Source organism: Nelumbo lutea, chromosome 2, assembly GCF_056320005.1.
Source record: "Nelumbo lutea isolate HS-2025 chromosome 2, American lotus-T2T, whole genome shotgun sequence".
NCBI classification, from domain to species: Eukaryota; Viridiplantae; Streptophyta; class Magnoliopsida; order Proteales; family Nelumbonaceae; genus Nelumbo; species Nelumbo lutea.
In genome coordinates, this window is record NC_142685.1 from 40,219,711 (window position 1) to 40,242,394 (window position 22,684).

The window sequence follows — 22,684 nt, forward strand, 5'->3', positions numbered from 1 at the left end:
TGCCAGCTTGGAATTGATGCCAATTCATAGGCGTGCATTGATGTATAGAGTAAGGGTTGTTGACATTTTGAATGTTAATAGTTCTGCAGTGGAATTCAGAAATCTGTATTGAGCCTATCCGTACTTTTTTGTTTAATATAGCCTTCTATGAAAAGTTGTTGGCATGTGCTAAAAGAGAATGTATTGAAGGTGTTTAATGATTTTTGGCAAATAAAGATCATTTAGAGAAGTGATAATGCAACTTTTATATCTCTAATTCTGAAAGTGGAAGGGGCTTTTAGAGTCAAAGACTTTAGACTAGTCAGTTTGACCTCAAGCCCCCTACAAAATCATTTCTTAAGTGCTCTCTAGAAGATTAAAATTGAGTCTTACATGATGTTGTAAGTCACCTAGATGGATTTTGTAGAAGATAGGAAAATTCTTGATGGGGTGATGATTGCAAGTAAATGCGTTGACTCAAGGATGAAAAGTGGGCAGCAAGGTTTAGTCTACAAACTTGACATTGAGAAGGCTTATGATCATGTATTGGGGTTTTTTGGAGGATATCTTGGCAATGATAGGTTTTAGGGAGAAGTGGAGAAGTTGGATGTTTGCATGCATTTCTTTGATATGTTTTTCATCTCTTGTCAATGGTATACCCACAACCCAAAGGAGCTTGAGACAAGGAGATCCATTGTCACTGTTGTTTTTCCGAATGCTTATGAACTATCGTTGACCCATATGGTCGAACCGTTTGGCCTGGGAACCATCTAGGAAACCGGTTCCATTTCACCCTTAACCTAGTCCTTGGCAAAAAAATATTGACTTCGTCAATGACTCGTTGACCTGGGTAGTCAAACTGTTGACCCATTTGACTCAGACAATGGTTTTTTGTCATTTTTTATTTTTAAGTTGGAATAGGTTGTCTGTTCAAACTAGACAGTCGAACCGTTGACTCGGAAACTGATGGCCAAAGCGGTTCCGGTTCTAGGTCAGTTTTTAAAACCTTGTTTGTCCTAGTAACAGAAAATCTAAGTCACTTACTATGTGAAGGAGTAGAAAATGGGATGTTTGAAGGGTTTAAAGTAGGAAGAAATGGAATTTTCATTACTCATCTTCAATTTGCAAATGGCACATTGATTTTCTTGGATACATCAACTAAATAAGTGTTGTATTTTTAAGATTCTCAGACTTTATGAAATGTTGGCAAGACAAAGATTATATGAAGAAGAGTGCGATGAGGTAGGTGATATCCCTGATGCTCTATTGGAGGTGTAGACACCCCATTTTGTGCCCTTTAATCTTTCTACATCACTTTGAGCTTCAAGAATGCTTCAACAAACCTCTCAGCCAACTTGGGGGCATTTTTGGAATTTTACAAAATTTGGGGCCTCAAGAATCCAAGACCATAGGTAAGTAAAGCCCAACAATATAAATCCAGTGGCACCAAGACCACCCGAATCCAACACTGTTTACCCCTTCATCTCAAGACATGATGCTAGAACCGATTTCGACCATCCAATCGGGATCATTTTTTATCCAGAACCATACCCCACACAAAAAATGAAATCCAACATTGCAGATGAATAGATCTCAAAATTCTGAATCCAATAGTACCAAGATCGTCCAATTCCGACACCGATAATCCATCCATCTTGAGACCCAAAGCTAAACTTGATCTGGGCCTTCCGTTTGGAATCCTCTTTGCTACAACTTTGAACCTAGGGCATCCCACGACCAAACTTTCCTCTCAAACTCTAAAACTATCTTAAAATACAAAGGTTTAATCAGTTAAGGAGCTTCCAATCGATCAAAGCAAACATATAAACTTGGAATGTCCAATTTAAGTAAATTGGTGAAGTTTTCCTCTTATTGCCTTAATTGATTGGGAGAGTCTCCCACAAAGCTGTCTTCACAGTCCTTTCCCTCCAAAAAAAAAAAAAAAATCTTTAAACCTTAGCTCTTGATTTCCCTTGGCTCTCTATCTCAACCTTTCATTCTCTTCTAAAAAATCTATAAATACCCCATTTCTCACATTCTACACACAATCTAGCTTAGGGAGAGAACTCTACCCCCATTAACCTAGAGAATAGCCCCCTTCAGCTCCAAACTTTCCTAACCCATGTCCTAAACTCACTCTCTATCATCTTTCACATCCCTTGGATCCACCCATATTGGTATTAGTGCAAGAAACCCCCACATCGCGCAAATTATCAAGGAAGGAGACAAAACATGTTTAAAGCAACGCTAACAGTAGACACCACAGATTTTCATCATATCATCTATACATGGGATGCATTCTATATGACTTTTTGAATCCCGTGAGCACTCAACAGTGGATCTATTTGCTTATAATGACAATCAGTTCGAATTAGAGTCATTTTCTTTTTCTTTCTTTAGTCAATTTCTTATCCATGCACCCTCATCACATGAACAATAATGTTATTCAAAATAGGATAGGAACATGTTAATCCTTGTCATTATATTAATGGCTACGTATCAGCCTTTACATGGGGTCCATGCATAGAGAGGGTGTATCGGGGTTTTGACCGGTTCAGGGGGTAGAGGAACCTTAAATACCCCCCCTCCGGAATTGAATTAAAAAAAATACCGATACTGTCTGATACACCTCTACCGGCATATCGATATTTAGAACCTTGCCCCAATGTTTTCTCTTATATAACTTTTAGTCAATCTCATTAAATCAGTGTCCTTGTCTTTTTTTTTTTTATTTCATGGTTCGGTTATTCAATTACCGTGGTAGGTCTTTTTAGAGGGTAGAAAACATAATTCATTGTGTTTGCTTTGTGGATATGAACTTTTATTTATTTTATTTTATTTCGGAATCAATTTGCCTTCACTTTGGATTAAATCAGCTCATGAATCACATTGATTACATACTTAGGGAGTTTCTTATTGAACCACATTTAAATTTTGGGTATTTCTGCATTTGTCAAAAATTTTCCATTCTTGCCTATTCTAAATATGCAGTGCGATTCTTACATCATTCAACATACATTTCTCTTTGAATTTGGTCCTTAGGATAATAGGTTATTCCTTGCCATCTTGCACCATTTTTTTAAGTATATAATTGATTTGTTCATACATTATCCGATCATGTAGTTATGGAAGTTTGCCATTGGAACATTTTATCTTTGCTTGCTTCTAGTATTTAATTTTGTTTGAATAATTAGAATTGCAACTCTGTGTTCGTTCTCATATGATAATATTTTATATTTGATGTGTGATGTAGGGAGATTTGGCCCGATCACGTAGCATGGGGACATGCGGACATGACCTGGCATAAGCAACAATTCAACATGACAGCCTAGCCACAACCCTGCGTAATAAGCTCGCCGAAGCCTAAAGGCGGAGTTCCCCGAGCTCCCCCATGCAAGGGGACCCAAACTCCTCCTAAGACCCGAGGGGACCCAAACTCCCCTTGAGACCCGAGCTCCTCCTAAGGGGCTCTGAGCTCTCCCTTCCTAAGAAGGGAGCACCCCGGCTTTTGGCTAAATGTCCCGAGGGAGAAACACCTTGGGGCAGCACCGTCGAGACTCCTATTCGAACTTGCTTAAGGCCCACCTTCAGTGCAGGCAACTCAATGTACCTCGGCACCTCGGTGCAAGGCAAACCTGCCCCAGGTGGTTTGGCATACAATAGCTCGGCAGGCTACAAGGAGATCTGCTTGACATCCGTACCTATCGGATCCGGTGGTAGGGTTTGGATCCCTTGCCAGGCGGCGTTCTGCTTGCCATCTCTGAAAAGCATGGCACGCTTGTCGAGTCCGTACCTTGCAGTAGCAGCCTGTAGTAGCAATATGCACCTGCCACACCTGCCCTGGCAATAACGGCTAGCGCAATGGCGGTTATGCCAGATGTGACCGATCTCCAGTATAAAAGGACCCCAACCCTCACGAAGCAGAGGTATTGAAGCTAGCACTTTCAGCACTCTTAACTCTCTGTATCTTCTTTGAGTTTTCCCCAGAATTCTAACTTAGCCGTCGGAGTGTTCCCTCCAGGAGAGCTCCTCGGGAACCCTTCACCTTCTTCTTCCTCTTAAGTGTCGTCCTTCACAGCTAGGAGCCAACTCTCAACCAGCTAGGAGTGCCCAGATTGTGCTGCACCAATGTGTGTGTTATTTGAATTATATTCAAGTCTAAAATTTTGAAAATTTCATTGTAATTGGTAAAGTGAAGGCTAGTTTAATCGAGCGAGTGTGGGGTGCTTAACACCTTCTTGCACCGTACCATAGCCCCCGGACCCTAAGAATCTCATCCCTTTTAGGTATTGAGTCACCAAGAAAAAAAAAAATTTGAAAAATCCTGAATTTTCCTAAATTCTTAAATTCCCAAAATTTTAGATGGCGACTCTAACTCCATATTCCATTTGTGCCTCCTCTTGGTCGGATAGCCACAGGAGGATTGTGCATCATCTTTGTGTTATTTGGTGGGAGAGTTCTCCTTTACTTATTTGGGCCTCCATAGTGGGGAAAAAGCTTCGATCTCCTCTACTTGGCAACCAGTTCTTAATGATTAATAAAGAATTGGCAGGTTGAAAAGGAAGGTATCTACCTCTTGTCGGAAGGGTATTATCCAATCTGTCGGTTTACTACCTTTCACTTTTAAAGGCACCATCTACTAATGATAAACTCAATTCAAAAACTACAAAAGGACTTCCCGTGGGAAGTTAAATGGGATAAAGTATTCAATAAAGGTTTTCTTTTGACAAAAATTGTTATAGAGATTTGGATTGAAGAGGGAGGTACTTCGGAGAAGAAGGGTGGTGTCTTTCAAATATGGGTTTTTGGATTCAGATAGGAATCTAGAGAAGTGAAGACATCTTATTGAGTAAGTGCGTGGAAAGGAATTATGTATTTCCAATCATTTTTTCTTAATCTTGCGTCTTTTAGGCTCAGTTTGGAAGACGTATAAATACAAATATGTATACTGCAAATTCCTACAAAATAATACAAAATGTAAGGTTTTGCATTGTGCATATTTGTATTTCTACTCCCTCCAAATTGAGCCTTAGATTTGGTGATGGTTCAATAATTAAATTTTGTGAAGATGATTGACTAGGTCTAAAGAATAGCCAAGGTTTGAAATTTTGATACTATTGGGGTCATGGATGGGCTTGCACAGAGAGACACATGGCTGCCCATTCATCGCCCAACCACGTCAGCATAACCCAACTGAGCTATGTTACTATCGTGGTCCCCCACCTTATCCCTCCAACCACGTCAGCTACACACCACGCAGATAAGCCTGACTATGGATAAAGGTGGAAAGACAACTCCTCTGAGGAGTAGGACTCTACCCCGGTAACCTCGGCAGCAACCATCACTGCGTGGACAAGACAACAACTCAGAAGTTCCTCGGCAATGACCAACACTGCACAAACAAGACAACAACTCAAAAGTTCTTCGGTAATGACCAACATTGCACGGACAATACGCATGCTCGGAAGTTCCTCAACTGAGCAACGAACCAAGAGAACCTCGTCCCTCGACTTTAGAACTGGGGGAGTGGTGTTGGGGTCATGGTTGGGCTGGCCAGAAAGACATGTGGCCGCCCAGTCATTGCCCAACCACGTCGGCATAGCTCAGCCACGTCAGCTCAGCTCAGCCACGTCAGAATAGCTCGGCTGAGCTATGTTACTGTCGTGGTCCCCCGCCTTATCCCTCCAACCACATCAACTACATGCCACATGGATAAACCCGACTATGGATAAAGGTGGGAAGACAATTTCGCTGAGGAGTAGGACTCTACCCCGGTAACCTCGGTGGAGAGCTCTATCTCGATTATCCTGGAACCCTAATCCGACCAAGAGACGAACCCTCGACTATAAAAAGGTACTTCATGCTCAAGGTAGGGGATTCAATTCCAACTTCCAACACCCACACCGTTCCTTTGCCCGGACCAACACCCTCATTGCTCGGCCTGACCATTCACCGCCCTCTCACTAACTTGAGCATTGGAGTATCTACCCGGGGACAACTCCTCTGGTCTCTGACTTCTTTTCTTAATCGTAGGTTGCATAGCGCGGCACCGTCCTTGTAAGCTCAGCACCGCCTAGTCAATAAGCATTATCTGGTTGCTCTCCTCAATTCATGCACTACCTCAGATTGAGCAGCATTAGATATGTATCGTATCGTGGACTTTCCAATACGCCCCTACAAGGGATGCTTCGAGGTTTAATTGGTTTAGGGGGTAGATAGGCCTTAAATTGACCTCTCTAAAACAAGTTTAGAAAAAAAACTAAAATAAAAAAGAGAAATGAGCTTCGATAAAGGCCAATATGTCCCTACTAGCGTATCAATTGTATCGATATTTTGAACCTTGAGAATAGCTCCATAGCGTCCAAAATTTAGGAGACCTCTCTTTGATTGTAAAGTTCAATACAAGGTTCAAAATATCGATATAGCCGATATGCTAGTAAGGGTGTATCAGCTTGTATTGAAGCTCATTTCCCCTTTTTTTAAAGTTTTTTTTTAAACCTTGTCCAAAGGGGTCGGTTTAAGGCTTGTCTACCCCCTGAAGTGTGTTAAACCCCAAAACACCCCCTAGAGGAGTGTATTAGGAAGCCCCCAATACGATACATATCAATTGATACAGCTTGATACATATCAAAATTTCAAACCTTGATTTAATAGCGTGGATTTTTTGGCAATGCTACAATCAATTGAACCTCAGGTACAAAGTAAAGATTCAAGATGGTGCAAAGAATCTAGAAATGACCTATTCTTAGTCAAATCTTTCTACAAGTCTTTGTCAAGGTCAAATGGAAAAAATTTAGGTTCAAAAGGCATCTAGGGAAACCCCATCCCCCTAATGGTGGAAGCTTTTGCTTGGATAGTGGTATTGGATAGCATATTGATTAAACCATCTTCAAGGCAGAGGCTTTCACTTAGCTAGCAAATTTCCTTGTGAGAATGCTGAGAAAAATGTCTTTCATTTGCTTGAGTGCCTCTTCTCCAAGTTCATTTGGGTTTCTTCTTTATGCTCTTCAGGGCTGGTGGGTGGTATCCCAATTTGACCCGAGTTGCATTCTTTTGTAGTTTGTTGAGAATTATAAAAAAAGAAATAAAAGAATATTTTATGAGAAGGGTCACTCAAGGGAATATATCACACTTTTATAAGGCAAAAGAATTATAGATTAGATTCTCATTTTCACAAAGGAAGACCTTAATTCTGGATTTTGGAACACTTTGCAATTGGCCTAATTGGCTTCCTTTGTTTGGCTTATATTTTTTTCCCTCTTTCTTCTTAGTGTATCTTTGCCTTTTTCTCTACTCTCCTTTGTATCTAGTGATATCTCATCACTATCAGATGTACTTGTTTCTTCTATTAATAAATTTTCTTCTTTATTTACTACCCCAAAAAAAATGGGGAACATGTTTGTAACAAAACTTCTTCACACTTTGTATTGTATAAAATTTTGTGTATTAAGTCCAATCTAACCATCCACTAGTAAAGAGGAATAATCCTCCCATACTAGAATATTGTGTTGTGCATATAGTCCATGCTAACCATCCACTGGTAAAGAGCAATAATCCTCTCGAACTAGTCTTACAATATGAATATCACAAGAGTGAAAGCAATTTCCCAATGAATACATACAATTGCATCTTAGCAATACAAGCAAAACAAAAAGTAATAAGATAAATTTCTTAAACTACCCCTGTAGTTTAGTTAATTGACCAACTCTACTCATAGTATTTTCGTATTGTCTTAAAGTACCTTTGTTGCTTTTGCCAATTATCTACCTCCTATGCCATTAACTTTTCGTCACACTGTTCACATATGACATCATGTAATTGATACTTTTTTCAATTCCTAAAATACCCTTATTGTTCCTTGTCTTCAGTCTAGATTTATCAGAATCTTGACCGGTTTCTCCTCCGTCAATCGTCACGCTGCTCTTCAGATTCAACGTATGAATTCGAAACCCCTCTTCTTCTCTCTTTCTCGCTTTTGAGTTTGTTGGTTTCTTTATTGCACTAATAAAAGAGATGGAAGAGTGGTATGACAAAGCTCAACAAAGGAAGCAATGAGAGTTTCATTCAGTTCTTTATGGTCATTGCAAAAGGGTAGTAGCAATAACACTCACCGTCGCAAGAGAGGTAAACACGGACAGCCTAATCTCATCATTTCTTTGCCTCTGCTGAAGAGTGATGAATCACTGAAACCCCTTGGTTCAACTAGAACCCGAATCTGGTTACCGGTGTCATCGCCTAAAAAAATGAAAAACAAAACTAATAAAAAATCAGCCATTTCAAATTTTCAAAATAAAGCATTTCAAACATTTTAAACATATATCAAATTTTCAATTCAGCAATCAGCATACAATGATACAATCAAAATAAAACATTTCAAAAAAAATAAAAGAATGGACTCAAGGACTCAAGGGACTGTCGACTGTTGGACACTTGGACAGTTGGACTCATGGCCTCATGGGGTGGAATGGAATTTTATATCAAGTCTAGAGATTGAAGGGGTTACAATTTCCACCCAAAGAGAAATAGCAAAGGCTTTTGCAAATCACTTTAGGTCTATCTTTAGAAAACCCCTAGATAGTAGGGTGTGGATTGAGGGTATGGAATGGCCAACTTTGTAGATAGAGGATAGGGAATGGTTGGAAAGGAAATTTGAAGTGGAAGAGATAAGGGAGGCAGTGTTCTCTATGGATAGATCAAAGGCACTAGGCCCAAATGGTTTTACGATGGCTTTTTATCAAGATTATTGGGAGATATTAAAAGAAGATCTGTGGTCTGTATTTGATGAATTCCATTCTAGAGGGGTGATCAACCTAGGGCTGAATTCCACTTTCATTGCATTGGTTCCTAAGAAGAGGAATGCAAGTCACCCGAAGGATTTCAGGCCGATCAGCCTAGTTAACAACCTCTATAAGATCATCACTAAGGTGTTGTCCATCAGAATAAGGAAAGTGCTCCCAGCAATTATAGCAGATAATCAACGAGCTTTTGTGAAGGGGATATAGATTACAGATAAAATTCTGATAGCAAATGAGAGCTTGGAGGAGTTCAAGAGATCCAAGAAAAATTGATGATTTTTAAATTGGATTTGGAAAATGCTTATGATTTGGTGGATTGGTTTTTCTTGATGGAGGTGATGATCGATTTTGGTTTCGGAAATAAATGGTGCAAATGGGTCTTGGATTGTATCGGTTCGTATTGGGAATGTGCATACCAACCGTTCGATGTCGTTAGCATTTCCCTATAAAAGCGGATACCACCCGCCGCATGTCTAGGGTTCTAGGGTTTTTTTTTTTCTTCCCTGAACTGAAATCGCGTTTTGCACTCTCCTGGTACCTGACTAGTCTTCTCTTAATTAGGGTTTCTTTGATTTAGGATCCGTGAATTTCCGTGCTCTCTAACTTTTCTTATACGAACATGTCATCGATTCCCTTTCGTTCTACCTTTGTTTTGGATCTGAATAGTCTCTATATTTGTCATTCTTCACAGGAGAGCAATTTAAGGATCATGGCAGGTGGAAATTTCATGCACAGGGTGCTTTCTTACGTTGCTAATGAGTTAATCATCAATGGTCTAGCAAACAGGTAGTTCCCCTTTGTAGATTTTACGCTTCGTTTCTCTTCGTTTGCTTTTTTATCCGACTCTTTTTAGATCTTTTCGTTTGTTCTTGTAGCCTATAACTTTCCTTAAGCTTCTTTATCTGGTCGCCGGGATTCATTTGTTCTCGATTGACTCGTTCCCTTGAAGCGATATTTGGTTCAATTTTTCCGTTTGTGCTATTTTCTTCTGCTGCGTCACATCAATTGTACTGCAGCTTAGGAAAGTTGAGAAGATTATGTATACGAATCGATTTGTTTTAGGTTTTGCTTCATTATCTGGTCATTGTGATTATTTGATTCCAATTGGACTCGTTCCCTTGAAGCGATACGGATATGATGTTCTTGAACCATACTTTTCCTCTTTGTATGCATTTTTTTCTCTGGGGATTAATGGGACATCTAAATAATCCTTTATTTTGGCTTTTTATATTTATTGTTAAAATTGAAAATTCAATTCTTTTAATTTGATTTGGGCATTTGTTTTTTAGGTTTTACTTTTTGAGCAACGATGACGAGTATACAGACCTGTAATGATTTGCGAATATGATCGCAACTCTAAGAACATCTAAGGGACTGAGTTGCCATAATTACCATTTACATTTTTGTTTGCTTATTCAATACCAAATGGATGACTCTATAGACCTTTACCGGCTGCGGTGATGACCGCAACCTTACATTTGTTTAAGGGTCTGAGTCACTTCTTTGTTTTCATTCTTTGCCACACACGTAGCCGTTTTAATGTGAACCACAGCTTCACTTTCTTGATCTACCCAAAATGGTCACCTTGATAGCTTAAATTCTAGTGCGACTGTTTATGTGAAGCCAGAATAACGTTCCTCTCGTTTGGCATCTAAGGAATGTCCTTGGGCGTTTCAGGTGGCTCTCTACGGGCATGTTTATTCAGGTTAATTGGATTAGAAGATCTGCCAATAGTCTGGCAGATGGTCAAGCTAAGCAAGACAGTATGTTTTAGGCTCAGCTGTAATATGTTCAGGGGTGTTTTAGACATTTGGTGTCTTCTGTATTTTTCACAATGTTTTGTTTCTCTGCTTTCTTTTAAAATTAATAAAATCTTTTTATGAGTTAGTGGTAAAAAAAAACAATAACCTCATGCCATTCAGAACCCCTCAAGCCTCGTCAAAAACCTAAGTCCCAATCAAAGTCATTAGCAAAAGAAGATGAAATGAACTTTGAGTTAGGTTCCTTTTTTTAGCCATGAACTGCCATTACGTACTGTTAAATGGGACAGTCTTAGATTTCTTTCCAGCCTTGAGAGGGATTAGACAAAGTCATTTCCCCCTTTTTATTTACATTGGTAGCTGAAATTCTGGGGAGACTAATTTATAGAGCAGATTCTAGGAGCTTAATAAGATGTTTGAGAGTTGGGAGGGAGCATGTGCCACTCACACATTTGCAATTTGCAAATGACACCAAACTCTTTTGTGAATGAGGGACCTTGACAGGATTAAAAACCTGAAGCTCACTATATGACTTTGTTTTCATTCTTTGCCACACATTTTCAAAGGCTTTCTTTCTCTCTCTGCTCTTCTCTGTTGTCGCCGTCGTCGGATGTCCCTAATGTCTGCTCTGCTCTTCGTGGAGGGGTGTACTGTAGTGGATTGACAATCAAGTAATCTGGACAAGCCGTCACGATTGACGACCACCACATATGCGTTGGTTTCCACAAAGTTGTTTTCTTGAGCAATGGGTAGAGCGGCATCCATAGCACCTTTCGGAGTTTTCTTCTGAGTCAGGGTTACAACGAATGTATAACCAATGGACCTTACAGAGAAGATTCCTGACAATGGAAGCTGCAGTACCGTTTCATTCTCCCCAGAACAAGACAGCTAGGACCCGGGAAAATCACAAATATTTGGCTATTGACCTCTTAGCGAGAATGGGAATTTGACAGTAGGGTCACAATATTTGCACCATAAGTATTGGCTTCGCCCAAGACTTGTTGCAGCTGTACATAAATGGCTAGAGCCATCTCCGATGGTCCACCGTTGACCTCAAAGGATTAAGGCTCTTATTTTAGAATTTAAATATCAACCAATTTACTACACTTATTTGTCTTTCAACACTATTTCATTACAATAGAAACGTGCTTAATTTGAACCAAATGGGGATGGGGATGAATATAGACTAATCCTTTGGTTTTTCTTAGTGTCTCCTTGTGTTCTCTCATTCGCCGAGCTTTATTTTTTTTCGTAAAATAACATTTCAGACAAGAAAACAACAAGTCAGTGTTGCAGAGCGAGATGGCGCGTCGAATGATTTCTTCATCGATTGGGTTTTATTTAAAAAATTCAAAGAATAATGAAGGGTAAATTTAATATTTAGTTTCTTTCCTTTAGTATTTACCAGCAATTTCAATTGTCAAAACAGAAAAGATACACAATAAGAATAGAATTAGTCAATTAGCTAAACATAATTTAAAAAATTTGCCCAAAACAATAAATATACTGATAAATCTAACCATACAATTGCATCGTTTAAATGTACACTACAACGGAACTAACAAACTTTGCCTCCTTGACCAGCCTGAGTAAATGATGGATGGGCAAGTTTCTGGGTGGATCAAGGCTGAGCATTATTGCTGATTTACATTTTAGCCACCACCACCAGAGGTGCATCTGTACAATGACCCCATCTATGTTGTATTTGCTACTACAATGACCTTTGATCCATTTTATAAGTTCCCTTTTTGATTTTTCGTTTTTCCAGTATCTACATATGAAAGAGTCTGCAAAACCAAACCAGCAAACTATCAATACGAACTTAATACAAATCACCAAAAAGTCCATTTCCATTCTCATGCCTCTCTCTCACTCTCTCTCTCTCTCAAACAAATAGAAACTAAAAAAACAATGAGAAAAAGGTCAAATGCAACTTGTCAGTTGTCATAAATGAGTGTCATTGCTATTTTACCCCTTTTTGTCTTTCTGGTTGTGTATGTGCTAATTTCTTATTTTATTTTATTTTCAGAGGAATGGGGATTGTTTTAGATGGTGAGAGGATGGTTTAGTTTTCCAAATTGTGGCATAAACTTCACCTCCTACCAGCAGAACTTTTTTCTTCTCAAGTGAGGGTATTTCACGAACGGAACCAAAACACATACGCTGAAAAGTTTGGTGAAAGGAGTTCATACCATTTCTGATGAAGGGGGCACATTTCTTGTCAAAATGCATCAAGTGCCCTATATTTTACAGAAAGGGCATTAGTGTTTTTGCCATTTTAATGGAAGCATTTGAGGCCACTAAACACTTGTTTATTTCCTCTCAACTCTTACCTCTTAAGAAGAATCTTTTAACTTTAAAAGAAAATTGGTTATTTATTTCCTTTTATCTCTTATCTCTTAAAGTGCAATCATACAACCTTTTGTTTTCCAATGATACCCCCAAAAAGACCAACAAAAACTCTAATATATGGAGTTAAAATGGATATTTGATAATTTTCAGAATTCAAAATTCAGATTAACATTCAGAGAAAAGAAAGTTCATCAATACCAATATACCTCTTAATATAATTATTGCAAATTCGGATGTCGGACTTCAGAGTAAACAAACATGCCCTAATTCTGCATTTATCATTCTTTATTTAAGGACTTATCTCCTTTTTGCTATTAAAAACTCAGTATTCATAGGGGCATTTTAACTGCAAAAAAGAAGATATGTCCTTAAATAATGCTGCATTTGACTTATCTCCTTTTTACAATTAAAAAATCAATGTACACAGGGAGTACGGCTTCTGTCAGGGCAACACCCGTTCAAACAGCCTTTATAACCTAAAGCTTCTATCAGGGCAACACCCATTCGAATAGCCTTTGCAGCCTTGCATTGGTAATATCTCTATACTTGTGTGCTTTATTTCATGGGAAGATATTCCCGATGCAAGGTTGCAAGATGCGATTGGGACTCGTGCCAAAGCTGATCTCGTTCACAGGGGCATTTTAACTACAAAAAAGAGACGAGTCCTTTAAAACAAGGAATACCAAATGCAGCCTAAGTGTGATCACCACATTATCAAGAATGTTATGCCCAAACCATCGTCCAATGAAAAATGGTGGTCCAGTTGACTAGGGTACTATGATTCTATGAAGTCCTAAATACCCACCGGAGCACCTCAGATTTGCATGACATCAATATGAATTATAGAATAAATATAAATGAAAAAACCCATTATTACTCAATGTTGATCCCAGCTAAAACAGTAGTATTATAGAAAAATTAAGGCTGAAATGATAAGAAATATGTATTCACACATTGGAGATATGACTATCCCAGATTCCGAAGTACAAGGAAGCGAACATGTCCTACGGCTCTACCCATGACGGGAAAATATAAAAGTTAGAAAGATGATGTCAAATTCAATGAAAGAAATAATGTGTGAGGTTTGCCAATAAACCCAATAGAGTGAGACAGATCATGCTAATAACCCAACTTAAACAAGCATGTGTTTTTTTTTTCTCTTTTTATAGATTCATAGTAAAATAAGCCCATGTCAAAATCATAGTTATATTTATCCATGGTTAATCAACACATAAGTAGGGCCTTGGCAGAAAAATCTTACCCACCCTAGATGCTTATTCCTTCAGACATGCAAATCACCTTTCTTCATCCTCAGACTGGGAACTTTTCATAGAATTTGCATCGATCTCCACATGCTGTGGGGCTGCACCTGCAGTCAAATGCAACATGTAAGATTGTGATTTGGATGATCATCGGCCTATCTGTAAGTAGTGAACAGCTTGATTATTGGGTACCAAAATTTAATTCTTCATGCAAAAAAAAAATACCATGAAATGTTGAAACAATGTTTTCAAACACGGAGGCATGATGTATGACACTCTACTTCCTGGAGGCATGAATATAAGCCTCCCATAAACAAGGAGGCTTAAGAGGAGAATGAAGGGGATCTCTTTTTTTTTTCATTTTCATGAATAATGTATTAGATTTAGGGTCCATTTGGTTTGCAGTTGAAATCGGAATTGGAATGGTCTATTCCCATAGACTGTTTAGTTCAGACAGGAATGGAAATGGGAATTGAAATCAACAGAAATGGGATTTCATTCCCAAGAAAGGGGCACGGAATGACCATTCCATCAAATGGGGCTATGCCATTCCAACAGGAATGGGAATGGGATTCCAATTCCGTTCAACCAAACAGTTGGAATTGGAATGGTCCAGACCCCTATTCCCATGAATCAAAAGGGGCCTGAGAAGAATGAAGACGCATAAAACTAATCGAAAATCCCCAACACAAAAAACCCAAAATGGGTTTTATTAAAAAAAATGTGTTGGGGGATCAGCGATTGGTATCTAGGGGTAGAGCCCTCAGCCCTAACTTTCTTTCGCTTTTATTCCCTTCCCCTTCCTTCTCTTTCTTTCTTTCTTTCTTTCCCTTCCATTTTCCTTTTTTTATTCTTTGTTTTAACATGAGGTATATGCTTACGCATCATGGCATTAATGACCCTGGCATGCACCTCAAGGCATTTTGAGGCATCTCCAGGCATAGAACTCCCACACCTTCCTTTTAAAACATTTTGTTGAAAAACATCAGTATCATTTGACCCTCAAAGCTAATAAAATAGTCTTGCACAGCCTAACTAGCAAATTATAGCTAAATAATGGTTTTCCATGGCTCAAACAGCAATAACTCAGTCCCCATTTCAGCAGGAGTCACAAGATACAGCGGGCAGCTTATATGCATAGAACATGTTGTAAGATTCTCACAAATGAGTGAGTCCAGCTCTGTCTGCTGCCAGTAATGGAACAATGCTAAGTATTGATAAAAAAATGGAATAATGCAAGCACATGACCATTTTGTCCCACCAGTTCCTGAACACAATAGATAATGCACATGTGCACAGTGTTCTTTAAAGCTTAACGTGTCTTAAGAGAGGTGACAAAACTGTGATGTGCCTAGCATTGTATGTAGATCCAGACTCCAAATGACCCAGCTAATCAAACAGATGTTGGGACTCGAAGGGCTAGATTATCTTTAGCTTGTACAATTAAACCACATGGAATCTATAGGCTAAAAATATCAAATTGAAACAATATGAGATGATCAAAATGCTTCCGAGAACCTGTGCTATTTATCTTTGAGCCATCCCATTGCCCACACCAAAATCACTTTCAACCACTAAGGCTCAGTTTAGGAAGACTGCAAATACAAAGTTCAGAAATAGCATAGAGAAGGTTTTGCTGCACATTTTTGTATTTTTACCCTTCCCAAACTGTGCCTAAGGCTGTGTTCGGCTGCAATGCAATAAATTTGTACTGATGCAAAACTATGGCAGTGCAAATGATTTGAGTATAAATTCTGATCTATTTTGTTTCAAATTTTAGCTCATTTTATTTGATTGCAGTACAAATGAAGTAAATTGAGACATGAAGCAGAATACAGTAAAACTCAAATCAAAATTAAATGAGAATTTGCATTTTTTTTCATTTGCACACTTCCATGCATTTATGCTAGTGCAAATAAAATTGCATTGCAACCAAACACAGCCTAAAAATCTCTATAGTTGATGATTCACCCTATCTCAAGCCAGTCAACACCGGATATAGGAAAAAATGCCAAACATATCTTCCTGACTATTTTTTTCTTGATAGTTAAATGTGTAGCTTTATTAATTATGATAAAAGAATGTCATTACACAAGAGGTTTTGTCCTTTCCTTAGGCTAGTCCTTACCACCTAGCCTAATCCCACCCATTACCATTACAATAGTACTTGCAATTAGTGCTGTCAATGGGCTGGTATGGTTCAGGACAGTACCAGTCCCGAACTGACCAATAGAGGCTTGAGGGATTTTAAATGGCTAAAAAAGGAACCTAACTCAAAGTTCATTTCATCTTCTTTTGCTAATGACTTTGATTGGGACTTAGGTTTTTGACGAGGCTTGAGGGGTTCTGAATGGCCTGAGGTTATTGTTTTTTTTTTACCACTAACTCATAAAAAGATTTTACTAATTTTAAAAGAAAGCAGAGAAACAAAACATTGTGAAAAATACAGAAAACACCAAATGTCTAAACACCCCTGAACATATTACAGCTGAGCCTAAAACATACTCTGTCTTGCTTAGCTTGACCATCTGCCAGACTATTGGCAGATCTTCTAATCCAATTAACCTGAATAAACATGCCCGTAGAGAGCCACCTGAAACGCCCAAGGACATTCCTTAGATGCCAAGATACTCCTCCCTTCTTGAGCCATTCTACTACTATTTTGGAGTCGCCTTCAATAACTAATCTTTCGATACCCAATAAAAACAGCAGCCAATAATTCTGCAGATGCCACATCACCTTGCTCAATTGGACCTGAGAAGAAAGCATGTATATTTCCTTCCTCATCTCTGATTACATTTCCAATTATGAGGGGCTAGGATTGTCCACACAACTCCCATCGAAATTCAACTTCAGCCAGCCACTTGATGGAGGCGACCAGTCCACTGTAGCTATCTGTCTTCTAAGGAAGCAACTATAGCCCCCTAAGATCTGAAGAAACCATTGACCTGAAAGTCTGAAAACAGATCCAAAGTTTTAACCCCAATGAGCTACCATAGGGTAATGATTTCGATTAAGGCTTCCTTATTCCTTTCTTTATCCCCAAATATTCCTGAATTTCTTTCCTCCCAAACTGTCCAAACTACTGCTGCCCTGGTACATCTCCACATAAGCCTGCCTCTTCTATTTGTGCAACTGCAATTTGAAGGGCTTAACAATCCTGTTGTTACTTGAGAATGTTGTTTAGACCCCTCTTAGCCAAATAGAAGGGGGTATGGACCCCTACCTAAGGGCTCCTTTTCTTTTGCCTTTTTTTTTTTCGGGCCCTTTGTTCCTTTGGCATAGTTTCTCATTTCCCTGTTTGCGGAACCTGTTATAGATTGCTATCCATTTTTTAAGTCCTTCTGATACAACTAGTAAAATCCTTCAAAATAATCCTTGGCAAGCACCATTTTACCTTGAAGACCCCCCATCTCAAGTGCATTATAGGCATTTTATGAGAATGGGTGCCACTGATTTCCAGATGGTGTTTTCTGGAAGTGGAAATCCAGATGGTGTTTTCTCTGTCAAGTCTTTGGTTTCCAAACTTTGTAGAATGGATGCCACTGATTTCCCTTGTCATCAGGTCTGGAATCCCACTAGCCCATCTAAATCCAACTTTCTAGTATGGACTATGGTTCTGAATAAATGTCTGTCTAGAGCTAATCTTGTGAGAAGGGGCATTCAGCTTTGGGACCTTTCGTGCAGTCTGTGTGGGAACAATTCTGAAACTACTGATCATCTGTGCATTCACTGCCCGTTTTCTTCTCAGCTGTGGAATCACTTCTTCAGCTCTATGAACTTAAAATGGGCTATGCCAAGTTCGGTAAAGGAACTTTTGTGTTGCTGGAATATTAATGGGCTTAACAAGAAAAGAAAGATAGTGTGGAAGACTATTCCTAGTTCTGTTTTATGGTCCATCTGGTCTGAGAGGAACCGTAGGCTTTTCTGTAATAAGGCTTCAAGTCTTGAAGAGTTAATCCAGAAAGCTGTGGGCAAATTAATCTCTTGGGTGTCAGTCTCTGAGGAGTTCAGAAATTGTAATTTGTCTGTTGTTTTTCATTCCAGTTCTTGGTGGAATATGTAATTGCTGAATTGTTCGGTCGGCCTTTCTGGGACTGATCTCAGCTTGTTTGTGTAGCTTTTGATTCAATAAATATTGCGTTACCTTTTTCAATATATATATATATATATATATATATATATATATATATGAACTCATGTTGTAAGAATATGTGGTTTGACATTTCTCATCTTGATACTCACCAGTGAGTATGAGTTCAATGTTCAATTGCAAACTCACAAGAGATTTGTACAAACTACAAAGGTTAAGGAAAGTTCCCCATACATCGAAAGTGTGCATTCATGTTTCTTTAGCTCCTTATTTCCAAATTATAAGAAACCATATAAGTTCAATAGTAGAATATCATCCATTTCAATGAACTTTAATATCAGATATCTCAAAAATAAACAAGAGGATCTTCAATATGGTACCACAAGCCCATGGCTGAAAATTTATCCAGTACTACATTCCATTAGCAAAACCATATCTTTGAAGACAACACGCTTTGCTCAAGTGCCATTCTGGATTGCAACTCCTCTAGATAATATTGAGGGTCACACTTTTGCCATGTTTGTCTTCAAAGATTGAATACTAATGGTGAACAAAGGCCAATAGAGCCCTCCTTTTGAAGAATGAAGCATCACCAAAATAAGGATGATGACATGACAAAATGCACATGAGGTTTTCTGGTGAGCAGGAAGCCAGGAAGTAATGTATAGTAGTGTATCAAAAACAGTAACCTATAGTAATATTATTGAGAACAAGGTGGAGCACTTAAAGAAGAAATCCTGGGATTCCCCCATCAAAAAATAGAAATCATGGGATTCCAAGGAAAAGCATCACCAAATACAATCCAACCTACTACATGGAACTGCTGATCGAGAGAGAGAGACCTACTACACGGAAGTCATGAAGAGGTTGAAGGGCTCCTTGTGTGGAAATTGTGGATTAGGTCCACTCTGCAATTCCTAGCCTTCTGAAAAGTTTAGCATGTGGGAAATCATTAATTAAGACTGATAACATCATCCCCATTTTCAAACCCTTTTTCTTGCTAGAATAGTAAGGTGGTGGTGGTTGTAGAAACGTGGGATAACGGAGAGTTTGCGACCAGAATCTTACCAGACAGAACATATTTTCCCTTTTCTTTTCTTGTATTCATTTTTTTTTCTTTCTCTCTTTTTTTGAGCGGGTATAGGCATTAAAAGACCAAGAAAATAATACAAGAAAAAAAAAAGGCAGTGTACACTAAAGGACTATACACTGGGAATTTACAAAATAAACAGGACACTACAAAGCTTTTGTCCCCCCCCCCAAAGGTTTTCTTTAACAAAAAGGGAATGCCCCAAAACTTGTTGTGGAGTCCCAACCAAGATTACAGCATTCCTTTAACCTTCCTTAACACTACCTCTTTAGTTTTCCACGTGTTCTCAAAGATACAGGCATTCCTTTCAACCCAAATGGCCCAAAAGACTGTCAAAGGCACCATATGCCAAGCAATAGACCCCGTTCTGCATAGACCATACTGCTGCTGTCTGTGAAGAAAATTGACCACTGACTCTGGCCAGCATCCTTCCACTTCAAAATAAAATTACCCACATTGCAAGCTTCATAGCAAAACTATAATATGGAAAAACATGATTCACCGATTTCTCATCTATATTGCACAGAACACATAGGCAGTTCTTATTGTCACTCCTCTTCTCATCAGATTGTCAGTGGCAAGGCACTTGTTTAAAGAGGGCAGCCAAACCAAGAAAACAATCTTAGATGGAGCTGCAGAATTAAAAACCCATGAGGCAATAAAATTGGATGGAGTTTCTGAGAGCTTGTAGAATGATCTAGTAGAGAAATATCCAGGTATCTTCCACCTCCACTCTCTCACATCCAGCTGGTTTTGCTTGGGCACAACTTGCTTCAACTTTTGCATCAAATTCATTACAGTCTCCAACTAGACAACATATAGGTAAGTAAAATAAAAGAGAACCTCGGAAGTAGCAAGAGTTTGCAAGTCCAATTCGCCACCTATAGATGAACCAATTAACCAAGTGAAGCTAATAAACTTCAGCTAAGGAGAACAGGGACTAGCATAAGCATTCACATCGAACCATATTTTATGGTTGTTGTGTTACAAACTATTTGCTCACCAATCCAAACTCCTTGAAGCTGTGTTTTCTATTATTATGTTCAAAAGATTCGTCATCATCTCCGGTTCACCCACAAAGGATTGAAGACTAACTAGAACAACACTTATTCGAGAGGAGCAAAGCAATTTCCTTTAGTCTGGACTATTTTCCAGTTGCATCTGTTTGTCCGTGTTAATTGTTCGCAGTACGCCTTGTGCTCCCTCCCCCGCCTCTTGGGCCATGTTTTGTTAGGGAATGACCCTAATAATATATCTGTATATCTCGTTCTCTAATACAACTAGTTTTCACAAAAGATATCAGAAGTGAAGCTAAATCTCCAAAACCCAACAAGTAAATATCTAGATGTTCTCAGTCCGAGGAATTGAAATAAAGAAAACCTACTTAAAACCTCAAATATATGTACAGCCGTATAGGAAAATAAAAATCTAGACAAAGAGATTAACTAAATAGCTTAGAAGAACTAATTTTTCCCTCAAAATAGATAATTTAGAATCAAAATTATCTTCTGAACTATCAAAAAACTAAATTAGGGTAAACAATCAGTTGTAATCCTGCCATGCATACCTTCTACAAAATACGAAAACGAAGGCCACCCTCTAACCGTCGTAAGGGAGAGAGTCTCCTCCTCCGTCAAAGGATTCGCCAATCTTCCGACCAATTCAACTATTCCATAGGGTCGTTTCCGCGGTGGGACCCAATAAGAGGATCCAGGGATGAAAGGCAACCAATCTGGCGCCGATCTCCTGACGATTATTCCATGAATTGCGTCCTCAAGCCTACGCATTCCCAAGACCTCGACTTCGTTTTCGGAATCCAGATCCACCTCGATCACCTGCGCCTGAACCTTCTCCGACCGATTCGATCGGCTCCTGTGGTTTACCAATCGCGAAGAGGGAGCGAAGGGAGGGGATTGACTGGAGAGAAACGATGGCAAGGATACTCTGATGAGGGTTCGAGACAGGATACGAGCCATGAAAATAGTGAACAACAAAATCTTCAGAGAGAAAATCAGACACAAAAATAGAGACGAGTTATCTATTTATAGAGGTAGTGGATTTCGCAGGAGATTGTACGGATTTCGCTTTAAGCGGACGACCACAACGTCTCACAATATATCCTGCCGTGTATTGTGAGCATCTCTCGATGTTTATGATATCATCAGGACATGTTTTGAATGTGCTGTGGGACGTTGTGGGGCAATCTTGTGGGGGCAGATTTGCTCTCAAGTGGACACATCGCATATTCAGAAAAGACAACCCTTTTGTACTGTTAGATTAGAATCTAACTACCATTGTTCCATTGCTTACAATCCCACGGTCCAAATATTGATTCGGGATGGCTTTGTGTAATTGTATATGGTCGGTTCGACCTGGGCTAGTTCTCGGGCGAGGGGCTTTATCTTACCTAAACCAATCCGGATCTTAAAGTAATTTCCAAAATATTTTTTATCAAGCACTCACTTGACCATTGGCCATTGGGTTTGATCATAACATTCAATTTAAAATAAATAATGCAAAAGGGAATATTTACAAAATTTAAATTATAATTATAGATTTTGAACTATATTTAATATATTATTATAATTTATAGATTCTCAAAGATAATATCTTTTAGTAAAGAAAGAACAAGTTTTATGGTAGACCCTGAACCACTAAGACCAAAACCAACCTTGATAAGATAAGTTTTAGTTCCAAAAACCTAAAATCAACCCCTAGGATAGGTTCCAGGTTCTACCTTAGAACTAAACCTAACCAACCCATGCTCACCCTACTATGAGATCAACTTTCCAGTGAACCTAGTTTTGGTAGCTTCTCCAAAGTAAAATTTCAAAATGTCATCATGGACATTCTAAATGTCAAAATCGTGACTATAACATGAACTTATAAATTCCAAATAGCTTATATTGAACATGGGTGCTCAACCAAAGCACTTAGAGGTTGGTCTTATGGACAACCTCTAATTGAAATGCCCATTTTAAGCCTAACCAAACAACAAAAATAGAAAACATTTAAAGTGGCTTTTATTGGATAAATGTTTATCTGATAAATGCCCCTAAGAAACTCCAATGGTAAATACCCCTAAGAAGCTCCAATGGAACCAAACATATACAATACTTCATCAAATCATGAAATTAGACGGTGTATGCCTTTAATTCCAATCAAATTGATGTACACAAATTTTTATATGTGAATAATATAAGTGCATTATTGTTTTATGTTTAGATTGGTGTGTTTATGCGAATTATTCTTTAAACTAGACAGGTATATGACTTGTGTTAATTTAGAATGTTCTTAGCCATTGATAAACTTAGGGAGTTTATTGTAACAAAATTGACACTGATGTGTTGTCA

The 22,684-nt window shown here is 38.7% G+C and overlaps 1 protein-coding gene, 1 long non-coding RNA gene and 1 other non-coding gene across 7 annotated transcripts; 2 read left to right on the forward strand and 1 right to left on the reverse strand.

The window, feature by feature from the left end:
- The first annotated feature begins 9,084 nt into the window (after positions 1-9,084).
- Positions 9,085-11,698, forward strand: LOC148870039 (uncharacterized). 2 transcript variants are annotated; one of them, XR_016107176.1, is made up of 3 exons: positions 9,085-9,308; positions 9,466-9,560; positions 10,064-11,698. It is a non-coding gene; the product is annotated as an uncharacterized LOC148870039 (long non-coding RNA). The 2 variants fall into 2 exon arrangements; XR_016107177.1 differs by having other exon boundaries at positions 9,176-9,308; positions 11,191-11,698.
- Positions 10,077-10,158, forward strand: LOC148870040 (small nucleolar RNA SNORD25). Its single transcript, XR_016108527.1, has one exon. It is a non-coding gene; the product is annotated as a small nucleolar RNA SNORD25 (small nucleolar RNA).
- Positions 11,699-11,902: 204 nt separating the features above from the next.
- On the reverse strand, positions 11,903-21,479 carry LOC148870041 (uncharacterized). 4 transcript variants are annotated; one of them, XR_016107175.1, is made up of 4 exons: positions 20,899-21,476; positions 14,152-14,255; positions 12,727-12,774; positions 11,903-12,321 (listed from the first exon to the last, which is right to left on the reverse strand). XR_016107175.1 is itself a non-coding variant. In XM_088969517.1 (3 exons), the coding sequence occupies exons 1-2, from the start codon at positions 21,305-21,307 to the stop codon at positions 14,182-14,184; spliced, it is 483 nt and encodes a 160-aa protein (XP_088825643.1). In that variant the 5' UTR covers positions 21,308-21,479; the 3' UTR covers positions 11,903-12,321; positions 14,148-14,181. The 4 variants fall into 4 exon arrangements, 2 of the variants coding, with proteins under 2 accessions (XP_088825643.1, XP_088825644.1); XR_016107174.1 differs by having other exon boundaries at positions 14,148-14,255; XM_088969517.1 differs by lacking the exon at positions 12,727-12,774 and having other exon boundaries at positions 14,148-14,255; positions 20,899-21,479.
- Positions 21,480-22,684: the final 1,205 nt, after the last annotated feature.

Coding starts and splice junctions, on each gene's coding strand:
- LOC148870041 (XM_088969517.1), bottom strand. CDS start 21,307: ATGGCTCGTATCCTGTCTCGAACCCTCATCAGAGTATCCTTGCCATCG. Junction 14,256..20,898: donor GTTTTCGTATTTTGTAGAAG/GTATGCATGGCA, acceptor ATTTGACTGCAG/GTGCAGCCCCACAGCATGTG.